The sequence below is a fragment of the Micrasema longulum genome, unplaced genomic scaffold, assembly GCF_059751315.1.
Source record: "Micrasema longulum isolate JH-2025_06_02 unplaced genomic scaffold, ASM5975131v1 h1tg001329l, whole genome shotgun sequence".
Taxonomy (NCBI): Eukaryota; Metazoa; Arthropoda; class Insecta; order Trichoptera; family Brachycentridae; genus Micrasema; species Micrasema longulum.
In genome coordinates, this window is record NW_028278516.1 from 54,895 (window position 1) to 74,176 (window position 19,282).

General features: G+C 34.6%; 3 protein-coding genes across 3 annotated transcripts; 2 read left to right on the forward strand and 1 right to left on the reverse strand.

Annotated features, from left to right (window-relative positions):
- The first annotated feature begins 6,439 nt into the window (after nt 1–6,439).
- On the forward strand, nt 6,440–8,358 carry LOC148275858 (COX assembly mitochondrial protein 2 homolog). The gene is made up of 2 exons (XM_088235109.1): nt 6,440–6,619; nt 7,481–8,358. The coding sequence occupies exons 1-2, from the start codon at nt 6,539–6,541 to the stop codon at nt 7,646–7,648; spliced, it is 249 nt and encodes an 82-aa protein (XP_088091235.1). The 5' UTR covers nt 6,440–6,538; the 3' UTR covers nt 7,649–8,358.
- LOC148275859 (protein Abitram-like) lies at nt 7,669–8,358 on the forward strand. Its single transcript, XM_088235108.1, has one exon. It carries the CDS (start codon nt 7,669–7,671, stop codon nt 8,230–8,232), a length of 564 nt encoding a protein of 187 aa, XP_088091234.1. The 3' UTR covers nt 8,233–8,358.
- A 125-nt stretch (nt 8,359–8,483) lies between these two features.
- LOC148275860 (sarcalumenin-like) lies at nt 8,484–18,845 on the reverse strand (the record flags this gene model as incomplete). The annotated part of the gene is made up of 8 exons (XM_088235111.1): nt 8,484–9,483; nt 10,406–10,669; nt 11,427–11,618; nt 11,981–12,153; nt 12,252–12,573; nt 12,751–13,364; nt 13,607–13,972; nt 18,750–18,845. Coding segments are annotated over 8 exons (2,402 nt in total), but the record flags the coding sequence as incomplete, so codon positions are not given.
- Nucleotides 18,846–19,282: the final 437 nt, after the last annotated feature.

The following is a 19,282-nucleotide window of genomic DNA, read 5'->3' on the forward strand; positions in this document are numbered from 1 at the left end:
CTTAGGAAACCAGTAAATATATTTAAAATAATACAATCAATCCTCTTTATCCAATTACAATACTAACTCCTGTTAACTTAATGATATTGTAATCAAAGAAACATAATTTAAAACAAACAAATATTTTTCATCAAGTTTGTCCATGAATACTTAAATTTATCAGCACCAATATTATTTAAATATTCATGATTCACATTTAATAAACTTTAAATGCTCTAAGTTTATTTGAATGTTTATACTTCCATTGGCAAAAAGAGCATTATGTATTATCAAACCAAATCATTCTTAAAAACAACTACGAATTTCAGAATCTTGAAAAAATACCTAATGACATTACGCAGTGAAGAAGTATTTTATGTATTTATTAATTTGTAGACATCAACTTATGGCGGCCATACACCTAATGTTTTACCTGATAAATATACCTGTTCAGGAAATAATAATATGTATTTTCTACCTGTGTTATTTGTCATTTTGTCCTCCGTGAAGGAAAAGGTTGTGATTGGAAAAAATGGATTCTCACAAGCGCGCCGTAATTTCATCCAATTGCATAAGTCAGAGACTTGTTTTCATTTCATTTATTCACTTTTTTCACATTACAAACAATAATAAACATAATGTGACCTCACTGGGGTTACCCGTGCCGAGGACACAACAATATACTTTTTTATATTTTTTTACATGTGAGAATATACAAAGAAAACTTAATATACAGAGAGAAATTACAAAATGTTTAGATAGTTTTGAACACTACGTATTTATGTTTATATTTGATTTCTGTATACCTTTATTATTTATATTATAAAACGCACAATAAAAGAACAAAAACATAACATTAACTATACGTTTTGAAAGAGGATGTATTCAAACAAACTCTACCAAAGAGGATGTATTCAAAAAAATCATCCTGTTAGTATTTTTTTTTAAACATTTTTGTGGAGCATAGCAATTTACTGCATGTGTCATTAAAAAATATATATCTGTTTGTTGCTTTATAATAGTGCATCGGCATAATGCATCATCGGCAACAAAGACATATGGAAGACATATGTAACTATTTCCGAAGCTTTCTGCCCATTAGATTTTAATGTTTTCTCCTGCATTTTTTAAAAAAACTTAATATTCTTAGCTACCAGAAATTCTTCTATTTGTACCAAAATCTGCTAATATGAATCGGTATTACGCTGTCTGATTCCACCGTTGACTGAAAATTGTCACAGATAGGCCGTTACATGTCTGATCAAAGTTGAACTTCATCATGTGTATGGCCGGCTTTTGTAATTTATCTAAATAAATCATGATTATTTAGATAAATAAATTAACTTTTATTTTGTTTCTTAGTTTTTCCGACAGAAATTTTACTTTCCTTCAAAAGGTAACTCTGTAAACACCTTTTAATTCTCAACAATGCACCCAAAGAGTGATACATAGCATTAATATGTGCCTGCATCAAACAATAATTTTGGGGATAGGCTTCTGTTCTTTAATATTTCCAAAATTGGCACACCATTTATTACACAAAATTTAATGTAAAGGAAAAAACGGATGTCCTTATTTTAAAATTATAATTCTGTATTCTATCAGTCTTGGCGCTGTGGCGCAAATTGGCACAAAGAACTATACCAATATTTGAACCGATGAAGTGTGTTCCAAAAACCGACATATTCCCTTTGAGGGGTAATATGCAAATGACTCATTAGAATGTGTAAATGGGACCAAGACCAATCCATAGTTTTGATCGACTAGAAGCCACATTGCCTTGCATGAGGCCAAAGGCATACCTTCAAAAAAATATTGCAGTTTCAGTTTAGTTTTTTTTCTTTTAATTAAAAGCAATATTTGTGTCTGATGATTTACTCAAATGTTTCATTTTCAACAAGTTTCTTATTACTCACTATTACAAAATCACCTTCAGAGGTACAAGGTTCAACCCTCGGTGAACTCTGAACCCTGCGTCAGCAAAACTAGTCACGAGACAATAAACTATCCGGTCTTTATTCTGAATATGCTCGATGAGCATTTATAAAATAGGAATAGATCAGCAGGCTTATTCTGTCACAATTTTGCTTAGTAAATTCGTTTGTTCGTCATATATCCATCTCACTCGCAATCAAAATCGTATAATCAAAATCGCATTTCGCTCTCGTTACCTCTCATACGATATGAATGTTTTTATAAAGTCAATTAGTTACAGATAAGACCACAGCATGTCTTATTGCATTTATAAATATACCCTGGCCACTCTATACTGCTGATGTCCCGATCATCTATAATTTATGTCGGGTAATATTTCTACCCTGATTTTTATCCCTACTCGAATTATCATGAACTCAAAGTAGTTACCCCAACCACAACGAAAATAACAACACCTGGAAAAAAATTGACATGAAAAATAGTTGTTTATGACTGAAAAGTCGCAGGGGGAGGGCTATATCCGACAGATAAGGTACACAAACCAAAGTACAATCAGACAAAGTTTTTCATGTCATTTTTTTATTTTGTGGGTATTATTTTCTTTGTGGTTGTGGCAGCTGCTTTCAGCTGCTGATTATTATGGATGCCTCCTAAAACCACGCTTACCGACGCCCGCAGCTGACAGTCCGTTGGCTCACTTTCGCCGCGCGCATTCGTGATGCCGCAGCGTAATGTTGCACGATGGGAAAAAATATAATTATAATACTATTTTTAAGGTAAAAAAAAGCAATCTGTTAATTTCTCTAAAATTTTATTGTGCATGCGGAAATATTGATTGACACAACAGAGTAGATAAGTAAAGAGTCATTTAATAAGAGTATTGAACTAATGAACTTTAAATTTAAAACATAAAACAAATTTTATTATAAAACGGATATTTTTATATCATGTTAAATAATATTTTATGTTTTAAAGATAATGTCAGTCAAATATCCTCGATAGAGTTGTTTAATCCGAGATCCAATTTTCATTAGTTCTCTCATTAGATGAGCAAAGTAGGGTTAAAAAATTTACTACCCTGGCAACACTAACGAAATGTTTATTTTATTTCTTTGACAATCTGACAGGTGGAAAAATAATTCAATTTTTAAGTAATGCATTTGTTACATACACATTCATTTGCTAATTACAAAGAAATGTGATTGCATCCTGTTTCTTTAAGATCCTAGCAGTATTTCTACACTTTAAAAGGACACAACACGGCATATTTGAATCCAAATCAGGAGTTGCGAACTCATCTCTGGCGTCATCTAATAGCACACAGTGCCACAGGATGTGTTCGGCCGATTGATGGTTATCTCCGCAAGCACAGCTCGAGACAGGGGCAAGTCCAAGTTTATGAAGCTTGTCTCTTAACTCCCCATGTCCCGGAACCATTTGTGCAGTATGATGGTCTAACACCAAGAACTTACTACACATCCTGTGTCTGATGGAAGGTAAAAAAGACTACGTCCATTTCCCCGTACATGCCATGTCCCATCTATTCTGCCATTGATTGAGAGTTACGCCTCGCATAATATCACATAGTACGCTAAATCTTGTCTCGGAAGGGCGCAGCTCAACACCAAAGTATTCCATATTCTCTCCTCTCCTCACAGAGCGTTTTACTACTGCTTCTCTTGTCTCAAAATCTATTGGAAGAACTCCTGCAAGCACAGGAAGAGTCTCAGACGCCACAGTCCGATATGCTCTTGTCAGTGCCAGCAGATGAACCCTCTGTCCACTAAGAAGTGCTAGTCGAGCCACTCCGATATTCAAACGATGTACCCGTACCTGGGCCGCATACGTAACCTGGGCCACATAGGACCCACGATATAGGATCCGCAGGGCTGGAGAGCGGATTCCCCACTCAACACAACTTAGGCGACATAAATGGAAAAACAAATTTTTAGCCTTTACCGAAACGGTCTTGATGTGCGTGAGAAACGACTGAGTTCTGTCTAGTTGAACACCAAGATACCGAACATGGTCTTGAAACCTGATGCTCTTCCCGTCCATCCTAACAACAGGGTTTCTCTCCCTATTCAGGTTCCCTCGTAACATCAAGCCAATGGTCTTGTGAGGAGAGAATGAGAGTTTGTTTCTTTCACCCCATTTTAAGATGTCGTTCAAAGCATCACTAGCCTTCTTCTCTATCATAGCTCTTGATCCTCCAGAGACAAGAAGTAGCGCATCATCCGCATAAGCCACCGTCGTGCAACCCTTTGGCAGCGGAAGTAATAAAAGGTCATCGAATAAAAGGTTCCACAGGGTCGGCCAAAGAACCGAACCCTGAGGAGAGCCCATGGTAGATGCCCGAACCACGCACGTATCGTCATACCTGATGGACACCTCTCTGTCAACAAAATAACTAGGAATAATCTTAAAAAGCTGTCCCGAACAGAGCCTGTTCTTCAGTTTTAAGAGAACCATCGGCCACCAGGCGTTATCGAAAGCACCAGATATATCCAGGAATACACCCATGACGTACTTTTCGCTGCTATCTTTCACCCAATTTAGTGCATATAAAATGGAATGCTCAGTAGATTTCCTTCGGACAAATCCAAACTGACGGTCACAGGGAGGCGACAGGGAGACATTAAGTCTTCCCCTTATCAGCTTTTCATAAACCTTTCCCATTAGCGGAAGGAGTGTGATCGGCCGATAAGCCCAGGGATCCGACCTCAGCTTGTCATTCCCTTTAGGTATCACTTCCATTCTTTGGGGAATACTCCCCGTCGAAGACATGTATTCATCACCTGAAGCATCTCATTTCGTGCAAACTTCCATGTATTCTTCACAATTATGCCCGTGATTCTGTCTATGCCTGGCGCCTTTGTTGGTCCAAGTCCCCGCACAACAACCTCAACTTCCGCCTCCGAAAAGGGTGCAATAGCAGATCCCGAGCACCCAGCCCCATCGCGTGGAGGAAGCCGAGACAGATTGCGATCCTGTCTGTGATGGTCCCCCTCTCCAACTCGAGACTCTGGGGGTACGAGTTTCAACAACAGCATTTGCAGGGTGGACTCTACGTCCAGACACTCTGTCCCATCGACAGTTATAATACTAGAAAGGTAACGGTCTTAGCCCTTACCAGTGTCACCGACCGCGCTGTAAAGAGTCCATGGATCAGCATTGCCCACCCCTGTGACCCACCTCCCCCAGCCCTCTCTTCGCACCGGCGATACCTTTAAGATAGGCCGACCGAGCAACGCGGAGAGCGGATAAGAGAGCAGCTTCCCTATCACTAGTGAGAGCCCCCCTCCTTACCCCCCACATCGCCTGTAAGCCCTTCTATATATGGCACGTAAAGACGAAAGGTCAGATGTCCACCATGTTGACTTAATGAGAGCACCAGGCTTAGTGCGTCCCAGGGCGTGGTCAGCCGATCGGACAACTGCTTTATTGAAAAAGTCGCCTAATTCTTCAGGTGTTTCTGCGGCATATTCATAAAAATCATACAACTTATTCTGAAGGCAACTACCAAACTTCTCCCAATTGGCTCCCCTGGTTCTAAAATGGCACGTGGAACGGGCCTCTGGCTCTATGCGTTTCCCGACGCTGAATGTTATAAGTCTGTGATCACTGATTATCACACCCGGGAGTACCTTCCAGACTCCTGCAACCCCAACGAGGCGTCCCGAACACAGGGTGAGGTCAATGTTGCTCTCTCCACCTGCATAGCTAGAGAACGTTTTAGGCTGCCCAGGATTATTGAGGAGATTTAAGCCATACAAGGCAATGAACTCTTCAACAGCTTCCCTTTGGTAAGCTCTAGCCACTCCACCATTATCAAACCATAAGGGCGAATGAGCATTAAAATCCCCACCCACGATAACAGGACGTCCCCCTAGAGCATTGAGAGCACTAGACAGGCCCAGGATATGAGGACCAGGAGGGTCCCCAAACTTAAAATATACAGAAATAAAAACGATCTCAAGGTCTCCGAGTTTTATCGCCACACACGTGCGGTCCTCTGAAGAGAGCCCCTCCAAAAGCATAGGCCGGATTAAGGGATTACCTATCACTGCTCACGTCTAATCAACACCGATCTTGCATGTACTACCTGTAGTCTGCGTGTACTACTGTGGTCGTGGTCCGTTTGGAAACTGAAAAAGATAATTTCGCGGGCCGTTAATTTCCGATCGCTGCCGTAAATGATATGCAGGCTTATTCTGTCACAAATTCGTTTCGTAAGTTTGTTCGTTCGCTATATATCCATCCCATTCTAACGCAATTAAAACCATATTTCGCTCTCGTTCCCTCTCATACGATACGAATGAATTAACGAAACGAATTAGTTACAGCATAAGGCCACAGTAGTTCAAATTTTGGACATCGACTGCCAGGAAATATGTAAATTGTCTGTGGTTAAAGTCAATCGTCTATTTTATTTTTCTGCAATTAAATAGTCTCTGGTTATCACTGTAACTTTAGTATAGTCAAGATATCTGTAGTCTGTGGTATAGTCTATGCTTTTCAGTTTATCGCCACTGGTAATTTGTGGCTAGTGTACTTATAGAACAGAGTAGTAAGTCATTTTATATTTTCCTGTTAACTGAATGATTTTCGCTACATAACAGTTATGCATACAGATTTATCTCCTCATTTGCATACTGAAGAGTGCAATAAATTAATACAAGCCCTTAGCCAATGCCACAAAGATGTAAGTAAATGTTTATAGGTTATGTTATTACCTAACTTTATATAAATGTCAAAACTTTCGTCCACGCGCCAAATATTATTAATTTTACTCAAATAACATTAAAAATTACATTACCCACGGATTAAATAATTCTTTTTTATTTATATTAAGCAATACCATTATCGTGTTTGTTTTCACAAATTGTCTAGTATGATTATTTACTATCATTGATTTGATGTCAACAATGATTTAGAATATTGACTATTTTTTTGCACCACAACAGGCAGGACGCCCAATTACAGTGGTGAATTACGAGACAGAACACACAGGCTTAGAAAAATCACATTCAATTTTTGTGTTCTCACCGGTAATCGAACCTGGAACCTTCCCTGCGTGAGTCAAGTGTCTTAGCCTTGCCGCCTTGATACTTCCAAACATAATAAATATTTAAATCGATATTACCCTTGTTCATGTTTTATGTAGAATGATGTAAAATCATCAACCCTGTGAATAGAGAATTTTAGCTATTGTTGGACATTAGAGCTTAAATATCAAAGTTAGTTAGCGGAAATTTGCTCAAATTAATAATATAGTACAAAGTATTTGGTTTGGTACAAAGAATTTAGGTTACATAATGCTTACACACAGGATCAGAGGTCTAATGCCCGCTCGTCCACAAATTGATTTTTATTTTTTATAACAATTATAACATCTTGATTAAATGTTGAATATAGATCCTAAATTAAAACAAATGTTAGTTTTTTTCTAAAATCATTTTTTTTCCACATATGCATTTTTGGTCTATTTCTGTTAAGGAAAATTATAACATTTAACTAAGTACTAAGAAATAGATAGAACCTACTTTTTTTCCTTTGATTTCAGAATCCGTTTAAAAGATTAGTAGGAGCTTGTAATGCATTTGATACAGAGATGGTTAAATGCTTAAAACAAGAAAGACTTCGAAAAAGAGCAAAAAACAACGCTGACGCCATCATTCATAGAGAAGCTCACTTGCAACGCATGAAAGAAAACACAAAAAACACCATTTAATAATTAAAAATATTTATACAATGTCTAATCACAATGAAAAAAATTATGCTCACAACCCAATTCCTAGTATAGTTGATTCAATTAACATCAACGATGTATATAAATCTGTAACTGACCGTTATTTTTCTCGACGGTACTGCATTAATGTCAAAGGGATTATAGGCAATGATCACCTCTTGCTGTTTCATTCAAATAAGATTTGTATCATAACTTTAGCACCTTCTCATCCCGCTTTAAAAAAAGATAAGTTTTCTATCGACTATCTCGTTGGTAACACTGATCGATCTAAGAATGCTGTCAAAGGAAAAGGCAAAAAGGGGGGGCAGATCTTGGAAGTTAATTCCACACTTTGCAAAATAAAATGTGCTGATGAAAATGAGTTTGTTGTATCCAGCTGCATCAAGGGCAAACTTATCGAAGTAAATGAAGCGCTTATTCAGAACCCCAATCTTCTGAAGACAGATCCAGACTCCTATGGATATATTGCGGTTGTGCTAACACTTATTTCAACCAATCTAAAGTCTAAAGATGAACTTCTTACTCCTGAAGAATATGAAAAGGTTTTAGCTGATAGAAACTGTTAATATTGGTTTTAAAAAAATGTTTTTAAGAATCATTTCCAAAATAAACTAATTATTTGATCACTCCTGTTATCTTATTAAAAATTCATGGAAATAAATTAAATTATAAATAAAAACACGGAGCATCCATTTTTCTTTTTTTTTATTAAGGTTGTAAACCTTTTGTAAAACTTAAGGTATTTACATAACAAATATACATAATTTAAATAATAACTTGGAAAAATCACTGATGTATTCGGTGGAGGAACAGTTACTTACTATCTACATGTAAATAATAAGTGGTTCATAAAATGCTGTTATAAGAAAAGCAAATTTTAAATATCATAAGTAAAAGCTTCATCAAAATAAAAAGTATTAATTTTTCTTTATGCAAGAAAGATGATAAAATGAAATGATTTTCGCAAATGATAGTCGATGTTCATTTAAACAATGGTAGAACTGTTCTATTTTTGATCAATATCTTACACATTAAATGTACATGTTTTTGTCAACTCAAACATTCCAATCAAACAAAGCAAATAAAAGAGGATAACAGAAATTAGTAAATACATAATATGCTAAGTTAACGTAAAATATATATATTAAATAAATAACAAAAATATCTATTACGCGGTAGTGTTGTCTAGGTTTCTTTACAAAATACAACTTTAACATTCTCTTTTTATGCTTTAACAACCATTATTGACTAGACGTTGTGTAAACATGTAAGTATTTAGTTTATCAAAAATCTAAATTTCGTGCAGTAAAATGAATTTCAGTATTAATACTTTTTTCGAACTTTGGCGTATTTAATTAATTTGTTGATATCGTATTGCGGTTCACGTTTTTGTAGTTTTTTTTTTTTACGATAGCAAGTTTTCACAACTCTTGGGAATCTCATCAACTTTTGGGCATTCCTTGTGGGGTGGATGTTTCCACCATTTTCTTGTACTTGCCGACGAGCTCTGGCAAGTCGTACGCAATGGCGACATCTAATCGATTGATGGGACATCCCCGGAAGTATGTACAGGTGGCCGAGAGTTGCTGGAACTCGTACAGAGGATTTAATCTGAAGAAATCACGGTACGTTTCTGGATCGGGAAGATCGTAGCGAGAGATGTTAGTGAGAGTGCTTAGTCCCTCATAGATGTGGTAGTTCTGTGGATGTTCGATGATGGCTTCAGCCACCACCCTCTTGTTCCCGAATATTGTTTTGTGATTGTAATATGTTGTCAGATAACAATCTACCATCTTCGCATGATTCCTCACTCTAACCTGTAAATTAAATATAGTACATCAAAAATAATAATACCATCTATTTTTACATCTTAAAATATTACTAGTAAAATACATAGTATTATTAATTTATGCATAATAATTTAACACATGAGCCACAACTTTCTCTTTGATTTTTGAAATTCTTCTTTCACGCAACATACACCTATTTACACCATTATATATATTTTAAATACTAACAAAAAAATAATAATTATTACTGCACACAATTTTTTCATGACTCAAGATGCTATTATCGAAATTTCAAGACCAGCAGTGCGATTCTGAACACTCTAAAAGGTAGAGAACGCATTGCTAGTAATTGATCTACTAATTTCCCTTCTGATTGCTAACCAATTTCACTCTTAACTAGTTGTCGATTTAAAAAGATTTTTCTGTTGCATTATTTTGGTTAGGCTATTGTGATCTGTGTGTTTGGTGATATGGGAATAGTTGTTTGGTATATTTTGTATTCATTTGAATAAATAGTGTGCTATGATGTCATTTATTTGCTGCGTTCACTATTTTTTTATATACGAATTATCATTATTATCAAATAGTCTCGAAAAGTCTCAAAATTCCGAGACTTAGTCTCGAATTTCGTCAGTCTCGAGACTCGAATTCGTGTCAAGACTGGACGCCCCAATTGTGATATTGATGAAATATGTTTTAGTTGCACCAAAATTATGCTTGGGAAAATGCAATGTGTTTTTTCATTTCAACATCCACAGCCCTTGAACTTCTTTTATGTTACAAATTATTGTGATAGACTAATTATGTCAATGCAGTGCCTATTGGTGATTCATTGAAATGAATTCCTGTTAATCTTTGGATTAGTTTCTTTTTAAATTTATTTTATTATATGTACTTCTAAATCTAGTACAGTTGATAGTTTGTCCATATTTTGTGTATATTAACTTACTGAAAATCTTCTTGCACTGGCAATCTTATTTTCCACTCTTCTGTCAATGGCAGTGCGAAGATCTGTCAGGAAGCTTCTCTCCTGTGCCTGCAATAGACGCACTGGGGCTCCTGCCTCGTAGGGCAGGGACCACAGAGATGTGGTGTACATGACAGGTGGTTGAGCTGAACTCATCAAGGGAGAGATGTTCCATATCAGGGCGCTCTGTACCCTCATTAGTTCCTCCGGTTTCACTTGGTCAGCTTTGTTGAGAATGATTCTTGTCTAAAAAAAGGGAAACAGCTATTAGTCTGTCTGCTTAAACTTGTAAAAATATGTCTGTTGAATAATAATTTGTCATACCACTCTACTAACTGGGATATACATATTTATGAGATTTAAAGCTTTCCTAATCTGACAAGCTCGTCATTTATGGTTAAAGGCTCAATATTAATGAAGTTTATTGTTGATTCTTCTTTCATACCATTAAATTAAATTGTAGGTACTTAAGTGGGTTATAACAACAAGTTGTTTATTCTAATTCTGGTGTGTTTCGGTGACTCGTTTCTGAATATTCCAGACTTGTATCTGAATACTTCAGACTCAGGTTTGAATACTTCAGACGCATGTCATCTCTGTTAGAGGGAGGCAATGCTAATTGGTCAAACAATTAAGTGGAAAAATAAACAAGTATTTTATATTAAAAGTTATATAAATTAACCTAATCATACCCATCAAATTTGATCTGCTACTCTTAATAAATGTGACTTAGCATGGACTTGTACACAAGAAACAAACTTTACTTCTAAGATGAAGCACTTGAGTATCTGCAACCTTATTCTGTTACTAATTTGTTTTGTAAATTTATTCACATCCTATGAGAGCAAAATACGATTTTGATTGTGGTAGAGTGAGATGAATGTATGCCAAACTCGCAAAACGAAATTGTGACAGAATATGCATGCTAAATCAAATCACGGTTAAACCAAGTTTTTTGTTACATAGCTGACTTATAGTATAATAATATGCACAAACAATGTACCTGGGCCTCTCTTCCTTTGAGTTGATCCAGAATAGCTTCAGTTTCAGGTCCCACATCTAACTTTGATGGATCGTATACTAAGAAAATAACGTCAGCTCGATCAATGAACCACTGACAGGCATCGTTGAAGGGGAAAACACGAGATACTTGTTTGCGGACCTCGAGTATACCAGGAATTTCCACAATGTTTACCTGTAAATATGCACTACATTTTTACTTTTCAATTCAGATAAAAAAAAATATTTTGGTCCTGACCAGCTAAAAATTTGCTGAGTTAAGTCAAGACCATTTTTTGTCACACAATACATGCATTGATGTGTCTCTATTTATCTATATCGCCTGATCTGATGACAGAAAGGGAGAACTTCTTTATGAAGAGAATATGGAAGTCTACCCCTTGAGAGTTAATTTTAACATACTCAACATTTTAGACATATTATTATGTAATATTGTTTTTCAATATTAAAAATGTCCCATTAATTAAGTCTTCTAACAACTTCTAATCATCTGTAATTCTGATTGCTAATATGTATCTCAATGCTTTCGGTTGTTACCTTTTCAAGTAATTTATTGGGTAACCTAAGTCCTCTGAGACGTTCCTCAAGTCCTTGTCCAAACTTCTGCAAACCGGAGAATGTCCAATCAGCAGCCAGCTGAGTTCCATCCAATACTTGTGGCTCCGGTCCATGCATCAGAATATTGAAATAAGCTGGCGATGGTTCAGCACCTATTCAAATCAAAATAACTTCACTGAATTTAAACCAAAGACAGTTTCCAACAATGCAAAATTTTGTTAGGTGCTAAAAGATAATGAAATTTCTTTACCAGTTCTGAGGGACCATTCGGTGAACTCATTGTCAGTCAAATAGTTAACCAGAGAAGATTTTCCACCACTCCATGGTCCCATAAAGAGGATCAGGGGCTTGGAGAATATTTCTGGATCACCGAAGTGTCTGTTACTCAAATCACGATACTTGTACAGAATTTCCAAAGGTTTGATGGCGGTATCATAGAGCCTTTTGAGTTCTCGCAGAGTTATATCAGCTGATTTCTCGACCGTCATCTCTGCTTCAGTTGAATCTTCATCCAATCGTAATAATTGAGAAATGTGCTCACGAGATCGTAAGTTATCTGGAATGTCGATTTCCTGAAAACACAACCATAAAATGAATGTAAAAAGTAATTATAATATGTACACATTATACACCGCATCATAGGTTACTTTTTTTTTACAATAAGTACAAATACTGAAAATATTTGTTTGGCTGGCTACTTAGTTTATAAAATATAGCAATTGTTCTAAAATAAAATAGTAAATGCTTACCATCAAAAGATCTTCTTCTGGCATTTCACTAGATTCTTCACCATCTGTTTCTCCCTCCTTTTCGGAGCTAGAATCATCTTCAGTTTCTGCATTCAGTTCACCGGCTTCTTCCTTTTCAACTGTCTCTTTCACTGGTTCATCTTGTTGTTCAAGGGAATCTGTTTTCTCGTCATCCTTTCCGTCAGCCTCCTTGGAATCATCAGAATCTTTGGCATCATCACTGTCCTTAGAATCATCTGCTTCCTTGGAATCGTCAGCTTCCTTGGAATCATCAGTTTCCTTAGAATCAGGTCCATCTTGTTGGTCAGCATCCTCTTTAGAGTCATTGTCTTCGGCTGAATTTTCAGAAGATGTTTTGTCTTCTTTTGAGCCTTCCTTAGAATCATCAGTTTGTTCACCAGAATCATTTTCTTTAGAATCTGCCTCTTCCTTTGAATCACCTTGTTCAGCAGATGTATCTTCCTTAGTCTTATTATCATCTTCTTTGGAATCATCGTGTTCTACATCTCGCTTTACCCTTTCCGCACCATCATCAGCTCCATCATCTTCTTCAGGTTTTTCTTCACTTTCACCATCTGCTCCATCTTCTACAGAAGCATCATCATTTGATTTAGCTGTATGAAAATTCAAAAATATTTTTTGCAAATAATTGTAGTAGTGCCACACTTATACACTACTAAAGTTTATAAAATGTTAAAAAAAATTGAAGCACAAAAAAAAAAGTTATTCTTTCTGTACCGGGTGTGAAATTGAATTCATCCTGCTTATCAACATTCAACTTGGCTATAAGTAACTTGCAATATCTAGATGTAGCGTATTTGCAAAATTTCAAAATAAAAACAAAGTTTTATCTCACCATCTTCGGTTTTAGTATCTTCAGCTGATGCTTCGTTGCTGTCTCCGTCTTGGTCACCAGATTCCTTGCTATCGTCCTCCTTGCTGCTGTCATCAGAAGTAGCTTGCTCATTACCCTGATCATCTGCATTGTCTTCCTTGGAATCATTTTCAGCTTCATCAGCCTCGACAATAGCTTCATCGACGTAGGGTTCGTCCGCCACTTCAACAGAAGGTTCGTCCTGGTTCTGGTCTTCATTGGAATCCGCGGCTGCAGGTTCCTCCGATAGGATTTCTACACTACTATCTTCATCGGCTGCCTCTCCTTTATTATCTTCTTCTGAGCCATCCGTGCTATCTACTTCTTTACTATCTGATTCTGTTGATCCTAAAATAAAGAAAATAAACTATCTTAAATCACTACAAAATTATATCATAAAAACAAATCATTAATTTATTTTCTTGGTAAAAACTAAAAAAGTATTTATTTTGCACAAAAATAATGAAACACACAAATTTTACGAGCTTATAAAAAAAAAGGATTTCACTTATAATTTTACGGTGTTACTTTTGTGTAAATTTAAGATAATGCAATATTAGAAAGAGGTCATTAAACAAATACTGAAAAGTATTGATCTTAAGCTGTACAATTTTATCTGAAACTAATACCCGTATGCAGAGACAAACCTTAAGGTGAGGAAAGTACATTCTATTGTCTTCACCTTCGGGTTATTCTCTGCATTTGAAATTAGAATGTACTTTCCTCACCTTAAGTTTTGTCTCTGCATACGGGTATAAACATTGAATTCCTCATACAAATCGGTTGAAATATAATTTCAAAATATATTTATTTTAACGTTTTAATATAAATACTTTTTCGTCAGGTGGGATCTAATATACTTAAAACGAACAATAGATTTTTAAAAATCAAGTTGTCTATAAATAATAATAAATATGTTATACAGATTACTATTTTCATTACTTTGTTAAAAAAAATATGTACATATTGATTTATTTATTATATATACGGCTTAAGCCAATTACAACAGTTACATAAAGAAACACATATACAAGAAACTGAACAAAAAAATAATTAAAATTATGTAGCAAAGACAAACAAGAGCAATAAAATAATGGTATACATATATTCATACAGTGTATATACATTTAAGGGTGGGTATATTGATAAATATGAACATACTGTATCATTATAATTGTATTAAAAACAATTTACCACCTACAGATATAAAACAAATTAAAAAAAAAAAAAAAAAATTAAGTGAAAATCTACATTTTACAGGCGGAATTCCGCAACTAATGTAATTTTTATATTTATTTTGAATCTTGAAGTAAGAAACACATATAAATATTATTATGTGTGCTCTAATAATTACATTGTACATATCATATATAAATTATTTATAAACTATTTAACACATATGTGGGAGTTTTGTTTTTTTTTCTGCGTAAATGTTTTTTCCCGTCTTACTGCGTTGAATAAAACAGAATTTTATGATTTTGATTTTTTTCTTAACAAGGGTCTGATTTTTTCCCTATCTTTGGTATTATGAACAAGTTTTTCTCAAATTCTGCGTTTTTTTTCTAGAGTTAATAATTTTATACAAAAAAATCATCTTAATTAAAAATATTATTTGTCTGTATGTTAGTATTTTTATTTCATTTAACTTCGACTTTACCCCTTTGTATTTTTTTTTTCAAAAATATTTTTGTGTACCAACAAAAATCCCATCACTATCAGTAAAGGAATGATGATGATTTGTGTTTTCGTACAATGTTGTTTCTTTATTATACGACTTATTTATAATATTTACTATGTCTTTCTTATATAGGTACATAGAAAAAAACTTTCTCTCATGTAAACTAATGAAAAAGTACCAAAAGAGAGTTTTTGTTATAATTTTATGCATTTGTTTTAACGTAATATTTCACTAGATGCATATTTATAAATGCTATGCTTTTTATATCCAACCTTTCTAATCTTCTAGGTGCCGCAAGCGAGGTATCTCGCGCACGTCGTAACATGAATATTTGCATGTAAATAATCTACAATATGTCGTACCGCCTATAGGGAAATATCACATTTTTAAAGTAATAAAGGTCTATGAAATACTGTTTAGTAAAAAAAAAAAATGTTTTCTGTTACTTATTGGTAGCATAAACAATATTTTTAAATTTGTAATTTTGAATTCTCTCAAAAACGGTCATTCCATTGGCCACGCCCCTAATACGTCACGATTCATGTTTATTTGTTACCGACCATTTAAATTTGTTTCGAACATTGTCACGAATCTTGACCTCACAATTATCAAGGCCAAACGTATTTTAAAAAATCTTTTTTTAAATTTACATATGAAAATATTACTCCACAATATCCATATTGATTTTGAAAATACAATTAATTATTCTAAATATTTTCATCGATATTCGTAGTATGTGCCATTTTCCTACTGTATGCCACCCTGCCTAAAATAAATAGAGAGACCATTTCACTTTTAAATTCGCATGGTATCATTTAACAAAACTCTGTGGCATTTAGGTAGAGATGTCACTAAAATTAGGAAGTTCAGTGGTTTTTTTAAAAAAAAATATGTATCGTATTATCAGCGCTATAATTTTTTAATGTTTTGTATTTTTTAAATTACGTCTCTCTCCTTCTTCTCGATGAGTTTTGCTGATTTTCCACAAACCGGAAATTCATCACGATTTTTTTATCATTGGTTGATTCGGAAGAACTAGTGACGTCATGCAAAGTAGTTTTTTTTTTGTTAAAAAAACATTTTCATTATTTTTGCATACATTTGCAAAAAAACTGAAAATTTAATCTCTGCCCCAAAGAACTAAAAACTATTAAAACTAATAATATCAGTAAACAAATTCAAAGTAAATTAATAGAAAATTTTTGGATCCCGAGTAAAAACGCACTGTATAATTTTTTCTTCTCATGTACTCGCATATTCCAAATTATATAACTTCAAATTACTTAATAAATACAACAGTGTAAGTCACTCTCCAATCACAAGAGCTAGTCTCTTTTTGGAAAATTATAGAATCTTTATAAATAAATTGTAATAGAAAAAAAAATCCTTTATTATATCTAATTTCCCGTAGGGCTGAACAGTGGCGGCGTAGCGTTGATTGGCACCCGGGGCTGTTTTCAAATGAGCACCCTCCAAAATAAAACAATAAATACTTAACGTGTTTACGCGACATTATTTTACTAAAATATTCAATAACATGGTCAAAGTTTACTTTTCTTTCGCTTTCAATTGACAAAATATAGAGGTTGGATAATCGCGCTTGGCTCATAGTTGATTTTAAATACGATTTAATTAACTTTAATTTTGAAAAGCTTCTTTCACACGAAAACACCGAAACGCAAATAGTTAGGAAGATCTGAGACACAGCGGTAGATTCGAAACGGACTCAGAATAGTCCCATATTACAATGAATCTCGGAACCTGCAAGGTAGTACTGCTACTTGGCAAGAAATGCTGGCGGCTTATGTAAAAGTTTAAATAGATATTGATATATATATATAATGGTTTCAAAAACGTAACAAACAAAGAACATATTTACGTTATTAGCTATTTTAACAATTTTCTGCGTGTAAACATACGACAATAACTTACGATCGCGCTTCAAAAATATACAAATTTGTGTCTTATATGAAAAATGAATGCAGAATTCGCTCGCCCTCGCGTTCACCCCGCTTGTCGCGCGTGCTTGTGCGTTATTGTGCGAGTATTTTTTCTGAGCTGCACTGTGGACGGTGTCACCCCTTGGTGCTGGGCACCCGGGCGGACCGCCCCCGCCGCCCCCCCTTTATGCCGCCACTGGGGCTGAACTTTTTCATTGTAAAAATAAGTAAGTATGTGCTTCCACTCTATAAGGTCTACGGAAGGTTGGGTGAAACGATACGAGTTAGAATTAAATACTCACTTCGATATTTTAATAATAAAATTGGCTAATGTCGTATAATTCGAAAATAATAATAGATAAACAAGTACAAATAACTTGTATAAAATTACGTTTAACAACATAAAAAAAAAAAAAGAGAACTAACATATTATGACTTTTACCGCTTCACCTGTTTCATTCTGCAGTTTACGCATTTAAAGTTTATTCAAAATAGCACCCAAAAAATAATGTTAAAGGATTCAAAGATACAGATTAATTATTTGAATTTGTTCCGATTTCAATTTTTGTTAAAATTTTGGATAAAAAAGCAGATTTAAATAGCAATTTTTTTTAATAAATAGAATATACTTTTAATATAATTTTCTCATTTTTAGCAACAAAATTACTGTTTTCTAATGTTAGCACTCATTTTTAAACTTTTTGATATCTATCGTATTCTTCCAGTAGACTTGATTTCAATTTTAAATTAAATTTATAACACACAGGCCATCCCTTTGTGAGATTTTTTTGTTTTTATGTAATTGTTTTTTTTGTATTTTTAACTTATTACCCATTGTAAAATGCAAAAAAATATATATAAGTACAAATAAAAAATAATTCAATCAGTAAGAAACTTTAAACCCCCCCTGCACACTGCCCCCCTGCCGCCCCGCACACCTGATGCCACAGAACGTATCCCTATTGGCAGTTTTTCTCAAAATCTGTTGAATTTGTCTGGCAATCACCCGTCGATGGGAGGAGTGCTCTCCCGAAACTGTAGTAATGTTCTTGTAAAAGAATAAAAATTGTGTAACACTAATAACAAAGTTTTATTTTCATAATAATTTAAAATGAAGTGTTACGAAGTGAATGCCGATTAAATTAAAAATAACATGTTGCGTGTTTGAGTTTTTGTAGCAATGTTCATTATATTTTTCGTAATAGACACAAATGCAATGGCTATACCATTCATCATCATCACTCCCCTTCCCCGCCTAATGGTGCATAGGGCACTGCATTGATACATCTTGATCATTTTTGTTACATGAAGGTAAAATGATCAGTCTTACGCTTCAGGTGCCAGTCCGGGGACTATGAAATATTCTAGTGTAAAAACACATTTTCAAATAAATATTTCATGTCAACCATGACGGAAATCGAACCCGAGAACTCTTTCATGATAGGCAAACGCCTTGACCACTACACCAGGCGGATATATAAATAATTAATTATATTTAATATTTTACCTGAGTGCGCGTCTCCTTCTAAGTCTTTGAGTGCCTTTTCGATGTAGGGTCTACATTGTGATTCTGAAGGAATATCTTGCTCGTCAGCGCTCACACCTGGAGAAGTAAAAAAACATACCAATTAATGTATTTACTATAAAAAAAAGTGATGTTAATTTACTCGGTCTTTGACAGTTATGAAAACTTTTTGCCAAATGTCCAAAGATTTACAGATTCTGGGTAACGAGATTTTGTTGGTAAAAAAATATTTATATTTTTTTCGTAAGTTCACCTTCTGATGGAGCATAATGTTTCCTTAAAACGAGTAGCTGCCTAGTTGACTACATGAAATATATAGTAGAATTCCGTTTATCTAAACTCCAGTCATCCGGATTGCCAAGTATTCGGATCATTATCAAGAAATAAATAAAGAGAAATGCTCGTAAACGAGTTTCTTCGTCGAAGCAATAAACTTTGCCGGACATGTTTTAAGTAAGTTTTTAATGTGATTGTAATTCAATGTATTATTTAAAAAATCCATAAAAAAGCTATCT